The sequence below is a fragment of the Scleropages formosus genome, chromosome 3 (genome assembly GCF_900964775.1).
Source record: "Scleropages formosus chromosome 3, fSclFor1.1, whole genome shotgun sequence".
NCBI lineage: Eukaryota > Metazoa > Chordata > Actinopteri > Osteoglossiformes > Osteoglossidae > Scleropages > Scleropages formosus.
The window spans coordinates 4,629,574-4,643,397 of record NC_041808.1 but is presented as its reverse complement, the minus strand read 5'-3'; the positions used below and the strand labels follow the sequence as shown (position 1 = coordinate 4,643,397).

Here is a 13,824-nt window from a genome sequence, read left to right as displayed (position 1 = left end):
TGAAGTTAAAAACAAATAAATGACAAGCATAATTTAAGAGACGAACGCTACTGACCACCGAATTTGAACGATAAATTGTTACTGCGACTTGCACCAAAACTCTCAGTCACGACGAGTACTACAGTTTTTACTTACTGCTACCGGTGAGATTTACACTGTCGCAACGTCACTTTCTCTGCGACCAAACACTGATCTATTTCCCCCCATTCTTTTCGTACACAAAACACTATATCTTGAGCCGCTTCACATTCGGCGTCAAGCTGAAAATTTCCTTCAATATTTATAAACAGTTGTTTATGCAAATATAATGTATTTGCATAAAACTATTTTCGCGGGCTCTTTCGGCCAATCCCCGTCCCGTTTCCACGGTAACGCCCGTCGGCTCCTCCCACTCCCGCCACAAACGCGGTTCCCTTTGACCCCCGCGCGCGCAGGCCGTGGCGGGAGATTCCAAGATGGCGGTGCAGCCGAAGCAGAGCGTGAGCGCGGATAGCGTGGGGGACCTCGGATTTCTGTCCTTCTACTGGTCCATGGCGGAGAAGCCGGACACGACGGTGCGCGTGTTCGACCGCAATGAGTACTACACAGTGCACGGCAAGGACGCGCTGCTCGCGGCGAGGGAGGTGTTCAAAACCAACGGGGTCATCAAGCACCTGGGCTCAGGTGATAATCGATAGTCTGACTGAGCGGCGAGTCACATGACTGAAGAGCGGCCTGACAAAAGTGATCAGAGCGATTGAACACCATGAGCAGTCATTTTTACAATTTATCAGTAGTGGCGGATTATAGCATTAATTAGGGGTGATTGAAAACTAATAAGCAGTGATTTCCTGCAACTGATTCATTCTGATTGATAAAACTGATCAGTAGTGATTGATAGAATTGGTTAGGGGTGATTGAAAACTAAGCAGCAGTGACTTCCAGAAGTGATCCATTCTAATTCTGCTGATCAGTATTGATTGATAAAACTGATTGCTAAATCATGTAACCTTATCTCTTGGGATTTATAATTAATCAATAGTCAGTTACAGCTGATCGGTTGGTATTTGTAAGTGGTAAATGGGGACTGGTATAACTGATCTGCGCTCACTGATAACTAGTCCCTAATTTATATTAGTAATCAATGGTTACTGGTAAATGAGTTAACAACTGATGAATGATGATTGATGCAACTGATTGGATGAGGAATCAATCCCCACTCTGTTATATAACTGGTCATTGATAATGGAATTAGGTATCATTTACCTGTGTATACACCATGGTATTTTTACCTTGTTAATTCAAGACAAATACCTTGATCTGCTGCAGCAGGAATGGGACTTGAACCAGCAACCTTCAGCTCCTACCTATCATAATATTTTTTTATTTGATATTATGTGATGGCCTGGCAGTTTTATTACACATATTTGAAAACTGCTTGTGATTCACACATTGGACCACATTGTCCTGTTCGTGTTTGACACCGATGGAGGCGGTTGAGTTTATTGCCCTTTGAGAAGCCGAGAGGTTGTGCGGTCAACTGCGTAACTGACCGTCAGTCAGTAATGAGTCCACTCGTCTCCACGCGTGCTTACGGTCCTCACGGCCTCTCCTCCTCGGCCCCATGTTCCTCTCCACAGGGGACAGGAAACTGGAGGGTGTGGTCCTCAGTAAGATGAACTTCGAGTCGTTTGTTCGCGACCTGCTCCTGGTGAGGCAGTACCGCGTGGAGGTCTACCAGAACAAGGCCGGCAGCAAGAGCAGCAAGGAGCATGACTGGCAGCTCGCCTACAAGGTGTGTTTGGATCTCTGCTGTTGGCTGTGTTGATGTTGGGTCTTCGGGACTTGAACCAGCAACCTTCCACAGAGCTTCAGCCTGACTCTCTCACTTCCTGCTTTTCACCCTTTCCTCCATGGTCCCTCATTTCCTTCTTCCGCTTTGTGATTCGGTCTACCTGTTGGGATGAATCCTCCTGGGATTGAAACCAGCATCCTAGTGGTCTCCGGCCTCACTGATCCCTTACTGCTGTGTCACCTGGTGGCTTTTCTCTGCTCACAGGCATCTCCAGGAAACCTCACGCAGTTTGAGGAGATCCTGTTCAGCGGGGGCGGGGCTTCGGGGGCAGTGGCGGCAGGTGTGGTCGGCGTGCGCCTCGGCTCCGGGGACAGCCAGCGCGTGGTGGGCGTCGGCTACGTGGACTCCACTCTCAGGAAGCTGGGGGTCTGCGAATTCCCCGACAACGACCAGTTCTCGAACTTGGAGGCGCTCCTGGTGCAGATCGGACCCAAGGAGTGCGTGCTGCCTGCGGGGGACGCCGTGGGGGACGTGGCCAAGCTGCGGCAGGTACTCGAACCGGTGCCTGCCTGCCTCCGCTGCGCCAAACAGAATTGTGTTTTGTGTGCGTGTGTGTGTGTGAGTGACATGTCGTTCTCCAGGTGGTCCAGCGTGGGGGCGTCCTCGTCTCCGACAGGAAGAGGACGGAGTTTACCACCAAGGATGCTGTGCAGGACTTGAACCGCCTGCTGCGGACGCGGAAGGGGGATGTCGTGTCTAGCGCTGCTCTCCCCGAGATGGAGAAACAGGTGGGTCCAGATGTCCCCCTGGGGACCTGCTGTTGGACCTTAGAGTGGACAGGAAAGCTGGGTTATTCCTGAGCTGTTTCCTCCCCCCCCCCAGTCATGTTGTGATATATATTGTAAGAATGTGGGTCACCATGACAACCATTCTAACAACTCAGCACCCCAACCCCCAGATCGCCATGTCCTCCCTTGCCGCTGTCATCAAGTACCTGGAGCTCCTGTCTGACGAGTCCAACTTCGGCTCCTTCCAGCTGACCTCCTTCGACCTCAGCCAGTACATGCGTTTGGATAACGCTGCTGTCCAGGCGCTCAACCTCTTCCAGGTCAGAGGTCACAAGCGTGGCAATTCGTTGGATGATGGTCGTGTCAGTCTGCCTCTGTTTTGGCCTGTGAATTTGTAGTTCCGTCTGTTTTTCTAGGGTTCCCATGACAACAGCGCAGGCACACACTCGCTGGCCGGGCTGCTCAACAAGTGCCGGACGCCACAGGGCCAACGACTGCTGAACCAGTGGCTCAAACAGCCCCTCATGGACAAGAACAAGATTGAGGAGAGGTGACTCATCGATGATGATTATTATTATTAATACACATTTGTGCATAAACACGTGTCTAGGGCTTGACAGTCCGTTTGGTGCAGAAAGAAAGGTCTTACACTGGTAATAGCTTCATGGTCCAGCTGCTGGAAAGTGCATTTCTGCATTGCACTTAAAACATTTATTTTTTATTATCTTTTCTCAAAGGTGACTGACACAGATTTACGCATTTATATACCTATATTTATTTAGCAGTGTACTTTTTACAGTAGTAATTCACCGTAAGTACCTTGATCAGGAAGTGGGACTTGAACCGGGGTCTTTTGATAGCAAGGCAGAGGCTCTAACCATCATGCCAGCTATAAACAGTTTGAGGTAGAAGTATTAAATTATTTTTGAAACAGCATAACTTAGATGACTTTAAATTAGGAATTTATGTGAAAATATGAATACAAGCGTGTAAATGAAACTACTTAAGGTTCTGAAACGACTCCTGTTTTACTGCGGCGCTCGGAGGAGAAGTTCAGCCTCTTCCACAGGTGTGGCCTGTTGCCATGGAGATGCTGCTTTTCCTTTTTTTTTTTTTTTCTTGCCACCTGTCTCCAGGTGTGCTGTTGGATTGCTGAGGGATGGCAACTTTGTTCCCGACCCCATCAACCTGTAACTTGCTCCCCCGCCACTTGCGAGCTCGGGGTGAGTGGAAATCCCTCTCGTACCCGGGGCCGAGCTCCCCCAGCAGGAGGTTCTCTGTGATGTTGTAGACCTGAGGGAGGTGAAGCTGAACACAGCAACGGTGTCAGGGAGCAGAAGCTGTGCACTGGTTTCAGCTGCTGCTTTTCGAGTCAGAAGTTCCTGCTCTCAAACCTTTTATCAAAGTATTTACCCTGACCTTGCCGTGTAAATCCAAGTAATCAAAGAAAATGAGTTAATAGTAGGATTGAGTGTTAGACGTTTGTGATATATTTACCTTAACCGATGGCTCTGATTGGTTGAGGCCCTCTGTGATGGGAAAGTGTACATATCGCTGGTTTGGTTTATAAACGGTCTGAAAACCACCAGACTGACACCACGGAGACTAGAACCTGGGTTTGAGGCGCTGAGTGTGTACTTCTCTCCGCAAACATCTGATATGCAATAAAATACCAGCTCCAGAAGGAAAATAGCTGTGAAATGGGCAAAAATGCCACTGTACTGAATAATAAGCCTGTTGTATGAAAAAAGGGGTATATTTTTAGAAGCTGTTGTCGTGGTGATGGGACTCCAAGATCAGAGGTCAGGAAGGAATGTAGCAGATAGAAATCAGCAGTGGGGGGAGGCTGGGGAAGGGGCTGTGATCTAATCTCTAGTGGAGATGTTTTGTCCCTTCACACATGTTGAGACAAGCCCACCTGGGCAGGGAGGGGTCACCCCTCTGACTCGTACCTGTGGCCTCCATGTCCACTGGAGGATTCTCTCTCTCTGATATCTTTGCTTTTTTGCCGTTTCCATCCCCTGTCGGCCCTGAAAACCGACGGTGCGAGATGGGAGGGGTTTGACAACAAACCGGTTATGATGACAGGCATGCCCCCCTCCCACCACCTCTTTATGCTCAAGACTCCATGCTCCGCTGACTCAAACCCACAGGGTGTTTCCTGCTGAAACTGGTCCAGGCCAGTGTGGCACCCCCCCCAGCACCAGTTTGGAATGAAGGTGTGTCAGTTTCTGCTCTGGTTGGATGTTTTGACTTTTCTGGACCAGCCACATACCCACATGTACACAGAGATGTGGGTTGGGCAGTGGAGGTTGTGAATGTTTTGCTTTCTCTGTGTGTGTGTGTGTGTGTGTGTGTGTGTGTGTTTTGTAGGGTGGCCCACAGTGCTCAATTTCAGACCAGACTTCGTTATTTATAGGCGTTTATTGGTCCAGATACAGATTTCATTAATCCTCATTTTGATTTTCCCTTCCTCCCCACACTATTCGTGTCACACGGGTCACTGACTGGGTGGTGCCACTTCCCCCACGCTCTACCTGTCCTGTGACCAAACAACAGATTTCAGGGCAGTCAGGAGCCACAGCGAGTGACCAGTTTCAGTGCCTGGGCTTCTCAGACAATGGGGGAGAGTGAAACCGCATTTCTCTGTCTCACCACAGCAGCCATTGTGGCTCCGATGGTAGATTTGCTTTGCTCTGCGGTCGGCAAAGTGCAGTGTGTTTCATTTGACCAGAGGGTTGCGTCTTCAACATTTCAGTCTCGTCTGCCCTGCGGTTGGGAGTTTTTAGGCCCCATCGTCCCCCAGCGGTGATCTGAGCTCAGGAAGCTTCGTCTGAAGTGGTCGAGCGGAGTACACGATGTGGTCAGTTGACCATGGCTGCGCTTGCTGGTGCAGCTAAGGAAGTATCACACCCCAGTGTGGCCTCCTGCTGGGTTCTGTACTCATAGTGAGCAGAAGTCACGCAGAGGGTAAATCCATTAACCAGACAGTTGGTCATTAACCGCAACTCTGTCCCTGGAGCTGGGTGGACATTAACTGGACATAGAGGACAGGGGGACATGAAACAAGTGTTCCAGTTGTTGTGTAATTCCTTCGTCCTGATTATCAAGCTCCTGTACAGCTGCTAGTGGTGCTTTGTGGGGCGCCGGCTACTTGGTAGAGGGTGTAGTGATGAGCCGAACAGGTCGAGCAGGTTTCTCAGAGTAGATGATCAACAGAGGTTGGTGTAAAAGTGAGGTAATGGAAGGAAATATGCAAAGAGGGGAGGTTCTCTGTTTTCGGAGCACCTGGCACCCCCCACAGCACCGTACTCGGACATCAGACTTCCCGTTTGCAGTACCGCAGAGGTTGTGAGCCAGTTGATGACAGCGGTGAGCTGGTTTAGGGTGACTTGGCCGGTGAGCTGCTGACTAGGAAGTGAAGCGGTTAAGGAACAGAGTCTGGGGGAGGCTGGGAATGTGGGGGAGGTGGTTCTGAAAATGTATCTTTGTAGATTGGTGACACTCAGCTGGAAGGGGGGGGTTAAACAAGAGCTAAGGAACAAAGTAAAGTGACATGAATGAAGGAGCGAATGGCAGGCAGGCCTGGGCAGGACTCGGGTCCGAATGAGTCATTGAACGGGGCCAAGAGGCACTCTTTGTTAGTGACTGTCCTCGTTTTCTAATCGTTGAATCTGATGCACAGATATGCAGTGACTAGATTTTTCACATCCACAGAACGGGTCATAAATGATCAGTTTCTGTGCAATATATTATAGAATTTATAGTAGTAATTCATAGTGAAATTACGATCAGTTCAATTGAATTTCACCAAGTGGTGAGCTCCTCTGGACCTCCAGCACTTTTTCTCTCATTTGCCACCTGCACTTGAATCTCTTAACTGTCGTCAAGGCAACAGTGGACACGGTAACAGAGGAACCAGTTTGTGCTTCTACGTCCCAGTGAGGTCACGTGACCTTAGTGGTAAACAAAGGGCCCTCAGTGAGCAATCCCCAAGTGTGCTCTCACCTGTCTGGCAGAACTTACCCTTCAGTGGTTTTACCATGTACTCAGGAAACTGTCACCAGTGTATTCTGGGATAAAGAGCACAAGTTCACAAATTAGAAAGAGGCAAGAATGAATGATTCATCTTCCAAGCCTGATTCACTTCGGCTGGGGTCATTGATACTACATGTGCATCAACGTAGCACAATCAGACTAAGGTTGTAGTTTTTAATCACGTTCACATCATAAAATGTGCTTATTTTTTTATAAAATATTTTATTAGTGATCCACTTTTGATAGACTGTCACAGTGCAGCAATGAGTGCTGTGTATTGCTGACCCCTTGTGGTCACTTACGGTACTACACGGGCTCTTTTCTGTGTCCTCTTGTTATTCCTTTCTGCTCCTCAACGTTTTCACTTGATTAAACAGCACAGTGATGTCTTTGTTTTCCTTTAACTCATCTCTGTTTTTTCCACCCCTTTTCCGATCTGTCGCTGGACCAGGTTGGACCTGGTGGAGAGCTTCGTGGAGGATGCCGAGCTCAGGCAGATCTGCCACGAGGACCTCCTGCGCCGTTTCCCGGACCTCAACCGCCTGGCCAAGAAGTTCCACAGGCAGAGCTGCACATTGCAGGATTGTTACCGTGTGTACCAGGCTGTGGCTCAGCTGACGGGCTTGATTGAGGCGCTGGAGAGACACAGCGGTACGTGACGCCCCTCGGTGATCTGTACCACATGGTCCACTGTGAAGCACTTTACATTTATTAATGTCATATATTCTGTTGTCCGGTTTCAGTTTGAAATTCAGCTCAAACACAAGTGCATCAGTAAAGAACTTCACTTTCCACCTGCTGTGGAAGTAAAATAACCATGTAATGGGTAAAAATGCTTTTCTGCTGAAGCCTGTTGTATTATAAAGAGTTTATATGTTCATGTGCCCTGTAACCTGTTGTACAGCATATTATTTATATATAAATAATAGAGGATTTATACATTAAAGTGGCTTTGTCATTCCTCTACATAGGTTGTATACAGTGGAACGAAATGTCATTTCTCTGGAGACCACAGTGCAGCACAGAACATTATGTATATTTTCTATATATTCTGAGTTCCTAACGTTTTCATTTCAAACCTCATTTGCTAGTAGGAGTTGCATGACTCCAGATTTTTTAAAGTCGACAGTTATGTGATGAAAGTTAAGCCGATGATGTCATGAATAAAAACACAAAAGGGAAGGCACAACCCACAGTCTGTATTCTCACAACTGAAAGCTTATGCTGAAAACGGACAGCTCATATGTAGGCTATATATATATATATATATATATGTATGACGGGACATTGTAGCTGGGTTAAATGTTTTTTGTTTTAAAAATGAAAAACAAATTATGAATTAACTGCTAATATTTTTTGCTCAAAATGTAAAATATTCAATATGCCTCATTTATAGGTTTTTGCCATCTTGTTTTTTTGACTTTGAGTTATTTTGTGGTATTCTTGAACAACCCGCATGTAAACGAATTGAAAGCACACATAATCCATCAGTGGCTTCAGCGAACATGCTGGCTTCGCTCCGAGTTACTCCTCATAAGTTAATGTGGATCACTTAGGTGCTTTTTAAGGGCAGAAAGTGTCCTTACGATGTTGAGCCGCGCGCAAAATCTTCGGACGCTCATTGTAGAACAACCCCACGCAGAACCAGGTTGTACTAGATGGTCTGCAATCTCTGAATACGTTGCTCTAGTTTTTTTTCATATTGTCATTGGTGCAAGTGGCTCCAGAGTGGACATTTTTTCAGAAGAGAAGATTGCTAGTGAAGCTCACTTTTACATCCAGGTTAGGCTATTTGTTAGGTGTTTGGTTTTTTTTTTTTTTGACAGGCGCTTTTCTCCAAAGCAACTTCTAATGAACTCTTATCAGTCCACACGCCTTATTCACTGCGGTGGCTTACACTGCTAGATACACTACTTGCATACATCAGTGGAACACTCTCTCTGTCACTCACACACTATGGGGGAACCTGAAATGCATGTATTTGGACTGTGGGAGGAAACCAGAGCACCTGGAGGAAACCCATACAGGCTGAGCGGGGATCGAGCCCAAGTCCTCTTGCACCTCCCAGGCACTGTGAGACAGCAGCGCTACTTGCAGTGCCATCTTGCTGTTACTGGAAATATCATGCACTTTAGGGCATTCATCATATTTTGTATTGAGATCTTAATTACCATACTTTTTATGATTAAATGAAAAGAGGAAATTAATACCGAAGTCCTTTCTTTTTTTGTGTGTCCTCAGAAACAATATAAAAGGCAGTTTTTTTCTTTTAGTTAATTCATTGTTTTTCATTCCTAAAGCAAAAAAATGAATGAAAGCATCGTAATTTGCATTTTGTTTTTCGATTTTGAATTAAAAAAAAAAAAAAACTAATGAACGCAACGTACACGGACCGATCTGCTAGTCGTGTTAGCGGATTCCCGTGTGCATTGCACTTGTACTTCTGTTGTACTTCAGGACAGACTTCCAAATTTTGCAAGTGACAGCAGCACAGGCACAGGCTTCATCTTTAGTGAAGTATTTCCACACACTTGATGAACCGCTGCTGGTTTGCTGCAATGACCCACCAGGCTCCTCACCTGTTGCCTTCTGGAAGGCATCCATGTTAGTGTCAATCACGTGATCAGTGACTAGTCGATGTCAAGCCTAAAGCGTTCTCCCTTCCAATCTATACAGGAAGTCATCAGGTCCTCTTAAACGCAGCGTTCATCTCACCTCTCAGTGATCTGAACACAGACTTCTCCAAATACCAGGAGATGATTGAGACAACGCTGGATATGAACCAGGTCAGTCATTTGGTGTTGCAGACCCATCATGCCTTGACTCCTTTCCCTGCTTCAGCCTTTGTCCATTTTCCCTGTCTTCCTCACCTTCCCCACCCTCACCCGTGTATACATATTATTGATGAAGCTTAAAAAGGGTCTTTGACCATGGTGCCCCCTGTAGATTGAGAACCATGAATTCCTGGTGAAGCCGTCCTTCGACCCGACGCTCACTGAACTCCGGGACACCATGGACCGGCTGGAGAAGGACATGCAGGTCTCGCTCAACGTAGCCGCTCGAGAGCTGGGTGAGTCTCCCTGGTTTTGATCTTTGACCCCCAACTGCTCAGAATGTTTGGCTACCACATGACGTAAAGACCTGAACTTCTAACCTTAAAGATGAGAAATGCTGTTCTATCCGAACCAACGTGTGTCTTCAGTAACGCATCTTCACATGCGCTGTGTGTCTGCACTCCCACGGGTTTCGGACCCCTCAGGGCTGGATGCCGGGAAGACGGTGAAACTAGAGTCCAACGCCCAGCTGGGTTACTACTTCAGGGTCACCTGCAAGGAGGAGAAGAGCCTACGCAACAACAAGAAGTTCACGACCCTGGACGTCCAGAAGAACGGGGTCCGATTCACCAACAGGTGGGCCGCGCTTTGGGAAGAAGGCTCGCGGCGGTTAGGGTTAATGGTTCATGGCCACCTTGTGTGGGTGTGTATGGGGGGTGTGATCAGTGTGGGGAGTTTGCTGACTGCATGGTGGGTTCCTGTGTCTGACAGCAAGCTGAGCTCCTTGAACGAGGAGTACACCAAGAGCCGGGAGGAGTATGAGGAGGCCCAGAATGCCATCGTCAAGGAGATCATCAGCATCGCTTCAGGTGAGTGACTTACTCTGTAACATCATTTGAACTCAACTTGGGGGCGTCTGTGGAAGAAATGTTCAGGTTGTCTAAAACCAGAGGCTTTATGTGGTCTCTGTCCCAACCCTTCGCCCAGGTTACGTGGAGCCCCTGCAGACCCTGAATGAGGTCATCGCCCAGATGGATGCAGTGGTGAGCTTCGCAGTGGTGTCCCACTCGGCTCCTGTACCCTACGTACGTCCCACAGTGCTGGAGAAGGGCTCTGGGCGGCTGGTGCTGACTGCAGCCCGACATCCCTGCATCGAGGCCCAGGATGATGTGGCCTTCATCCCCAATGACGTGTCCTTCATACGAGGCCAGGAGATGTTCCACATTATCACTGGTGAGGCTCTCCTTCCCCATTAGTGCATCTTTATCCTGGAAAGATGTTCCCATGACCCTTCCCATGTGACGTTTGATCTTTGCAATTCTTCAGGCCCCAACATGGGAGGTAAGTCCACCTACATCCGACAGGTGGGCGTCATCGTGCTGATGGCCCAGGTGGGCTGCTTCGTGCCCTGCGACTCAGCTGAGGTGAGCGTGGTCGACTGCATCCTGGCCCGGGTCGGTGCCGGAGACAGCCAGATCAAGGGTGTGTCCACCTTCATGGCCGAGATGCTGGAGACGGCCGCCATTCTTCGGTATGTTGGGTCAAAGGTCATGGTATGTTACGACAGCAGTTTAATATTTGAGCTCAGAGAGGCACTGTAGGGTGTGAAAGCAGCTCTGTTTCCCTTCGGTTCACTTTGCCGCCTCCTCTCTCTCCCTCACCTGCTCCTCATCCAGCTCGGCCACGGAGGACTCCCTCATCATCATCGACGAACTTGGTCGCGGCACCTCCACCTACGATGGCTTCGGCCTGGCGTGGGCCATCTCGGAGCACATCGCTACACGCTGCCGCTCCTTCTGCCTGTTTGCCACACACTTCCACGAGCTGACCGCCTTGGCCCAGCAGGTGCCGACCGTACACAACCTGCACGTTACGGCACTGACGACCGACCACACCCTGACCATGCTGTACAAGGTGCAAAAAGGTGGGGCCCCACCCTCGACCACCTAAAAACATTGAGTCTCAAATGTATGATCACAGCATCACACCTGTACAGCAGCTCCTCAACTGACACACATCTGGACCCCGAGGTTCGTTTGTAACTGGTTTTGTTCATAACCGAAGTCACTTTCACTGCTAAATCCCAGTCAATAAAAGGTTAATAATGAGGATGTTTTTGTTTATTTACTGGTTGGGTTCTGTAAAATGAAAGTCAAATGTAGCCAAAAAACCCCCAACAACTTTACTTATTTTATTTATTAGCCAGTCTCATAGACATATCCTATAACCTGCAAAAAATTTGCCGCTTTGGTCGTCATGACAGTAAGGAACCCCAAACACGAGCTGTAAACGCTGTGTAAGTGAGGTGAATTAAGGTGGTCCCACATTCGTTTTACTGCAATCTATTGCCTTGTTGGGTAAATGTCTCTCCACTGCAAAGTGAAATGTTAGAAAATAGATCAGTGAAGAAGATGTAGTTAAAACATTTCCAGTTTGCTCATTTTTATGAAATGCAATGGAGTTGATGGTTTGTACTTTAACTTAATTCATTTTTTTTTTTTTTGTCTCTCGATGTCTCCTGACTCTCCCTGGAAAAGGCGTCTGTGACCAGAGTTTTGGGATCCATGTAGCTGAACTGGCCAACTTCCCGAAACACGTGATCGCCAGCGCCCAGCAGAAGGCTCTCGAGCTGGAGGAGTTTCAGGACGTCACATGGGTGGGGAACGAGGACAGTGGCCCTGATGCCAAGAGGAGGTGTTTGGAGAGACAGGTGAGATGCTGTGGTCGTTCTCTTGTGGCCCTCTTCCTGTTACCACCTGTCCTCATTATTGCCATTAGAACATTTTATCTCTGAACTTCTAGTCTACGAACATAATCTAACCTTGGAAATTTCTAGCTATGAATGTCACCAGTCAACAAGTTTATCTTCCCACAGAATAAATAGAAGTGATTTTTACTAAATCGCATATAGTGAATTCAAGAATGAAATCCAAAATCCAAAAAATTGACTGCTATTTTCCTGGAATAAAAATTCAAATGATCAAAAAAAAAAAAAAAAATTTACCAGTACCAAAAGTATACAAATATGTTCTTTATTTAATGCAAACATGCAGGAGATGAATATGTCACTGAAAGTGCTCTGTCATGTAAAATACCATGTAAAAATGCAGTAAGAGGTCAGAAAGTGCTTAGGATAACATGTTTAGAAGTCCTTCCTAGAAGCCTTTAGTTTGGAACCAAATTCCCAGACTTTGCAAAAAGCATAACCAGTTCCAGAAGAATCTTTTTTTCCTTCAAAATTCACTGTTGTTGCTGTGGTGTAACTGTAGAGTAGAAGTGGTTTAAAAAAATTCATACTGTAGTTTTTTTTTTTTTTTTTTGGGTCCCTCAAGGAGGGAGAGAAGATCATCGAGGATTTCCTGACCAAGGTGAAGGCTCTGCCCACCAGCCACATGTCAGACCAGGACATCAAGGAGGAGCTGAAGAAGCTGAAAGCACAAGTAGTGGCCAAGAACAACAGCTTTGTGAATGAGATCGTGTCCCGGTCCACAGTCTGAGAGAGAAGATCTTCAGCACAGTGCGGTCAAACTGAGTAAATCCAACCAGTAGCTCTGCTCCAGAACCAGCTTTATGTTTCTCTCAACCAACAGCTGCTTTCATTTCTTACTGGGACTCGTGTAGCTTCAGCTGGTGTATGAGGTGTCAATGAGAGCCTCACTGGAAGGTTCTGGAAGGTTCACTGTAGAACATGAGTGCAGACCAAGTTCCAGTTCATTGTTCATATGAGAAACACAGGGACTGATCTTGTGTGTGTATAAGTAAGACATGTTCAGTTTGGGGTCTCACTGTTTATAGGGGACATTGTTCTTCATGGTGAAGGCAGTGAACAGTCCATGATTCTGCAATAAGGGGACTTCATCACTGAGCACATGTTGTACCTTTGTTTTGTGCAACTTCTCTGACATGAGAGTTTTGTATTGACCTGGGTCTTGGAGTTTCTTATTAAAGTACCTCAACTGTACAACTCATGATAAAATTAATATTCCTTGTGCTCTTGTGGAGACAGATCAGGACACACTTGTGGAACTTCAACCATGTTTTTAATTTTTTTTACGAATTTACTCAATCTCTTCTCTAACTTGATATGTTTGTGTCAACAAATCTTTGATTTAAAAAAAAAAAAAAAAAAAAGAAAATCAGATGCATTATGGAGACCTTCACTGGGAAGATCTTCAGAGGTCCACAGTTATTGCTATCATTATTTGCACCAGGTGAGAAAAATGGACACACATTTGTCACCAGTTGAACTGAAATGTATCATTGGATTGTGGGAGGAAAGACACATAATTATTGAGAACATGTGAACTGCACATAGACTGATGAATTCAAACACACACCCAAACAGTCCTGCTGCTGTGAGACAGAAGCGCTACCTGCTGCACCACTGTGTCATGCCCAAAAACACATTCCAAACAACTGCTTTTGAGTTTTTAATGCATTTCATCTTCTT

General features: G+C 46.9%; 1 protein-coding gene across 1 annotated transcript; it reads left to right on the top strand.

Annotated features, from left to right (window-relative positions):
* The first annotated feature begins 443 nt into the window (after positions 1-443).
* On the top strand, positions 444-13,380 carry msh2 (mutS homolog 2 (E. coli)). Its single transcript, XM_029250522.1, has 16 exons — positions 444-663; positions 1,620-1,774; positions 2,039-2,323; positions 2,416-2,562; positions 2,733-2,882; positions 2,979-3,112; positions 7,052-7,251; positions 9,277-9,386; positions 9,547-9,670; positions 9,860-10,010; positions 10,146-10,243; positions 10,362-10,607; positions 10,701-10,905; positions 11,051-11,298; positions 11,912-12,084; positions 12,707-13,380. Exons 1-16 carry the CDS (start codon positions 456-458, stop codon positions 12,869-12,871), a joined length of 2,799 nt encoding a protein of 932 aa, XP_029106355.1. The 5' UTR covers positions 444-455; the 3' UTR covers positions 12,872-13,380.
* The last annotated feature ends 444 nt before the right edge of the window (positions 13,381-13,824 follow it).

Excerpts from the sequence above, each read along its gene's own strand:
- msh2 (XM_029250522.1), top strand. The coding sequence starts at position 456 with ATGGCGGTGCAGCCGAAGCAGAGCGTGAGCGCGGATAGCGTGGGGGAC. Across the intron at positions 2,563-2,732 it reads TCCCCGAGATGGAGAAACAG|ATCGCCATGTCCTCCCTTGC; the intron begins GTGGGTCCAGAT and ends CCCAACCCCCAG. Across the intron at positions 12,085-12,706 it reads GGAGGTGTTTGGAGAGACAG|GAGGGAGAGAAGATCATCGA; the intron begins GTGAGATGCTGT and ends GGGTCCCTCAAG.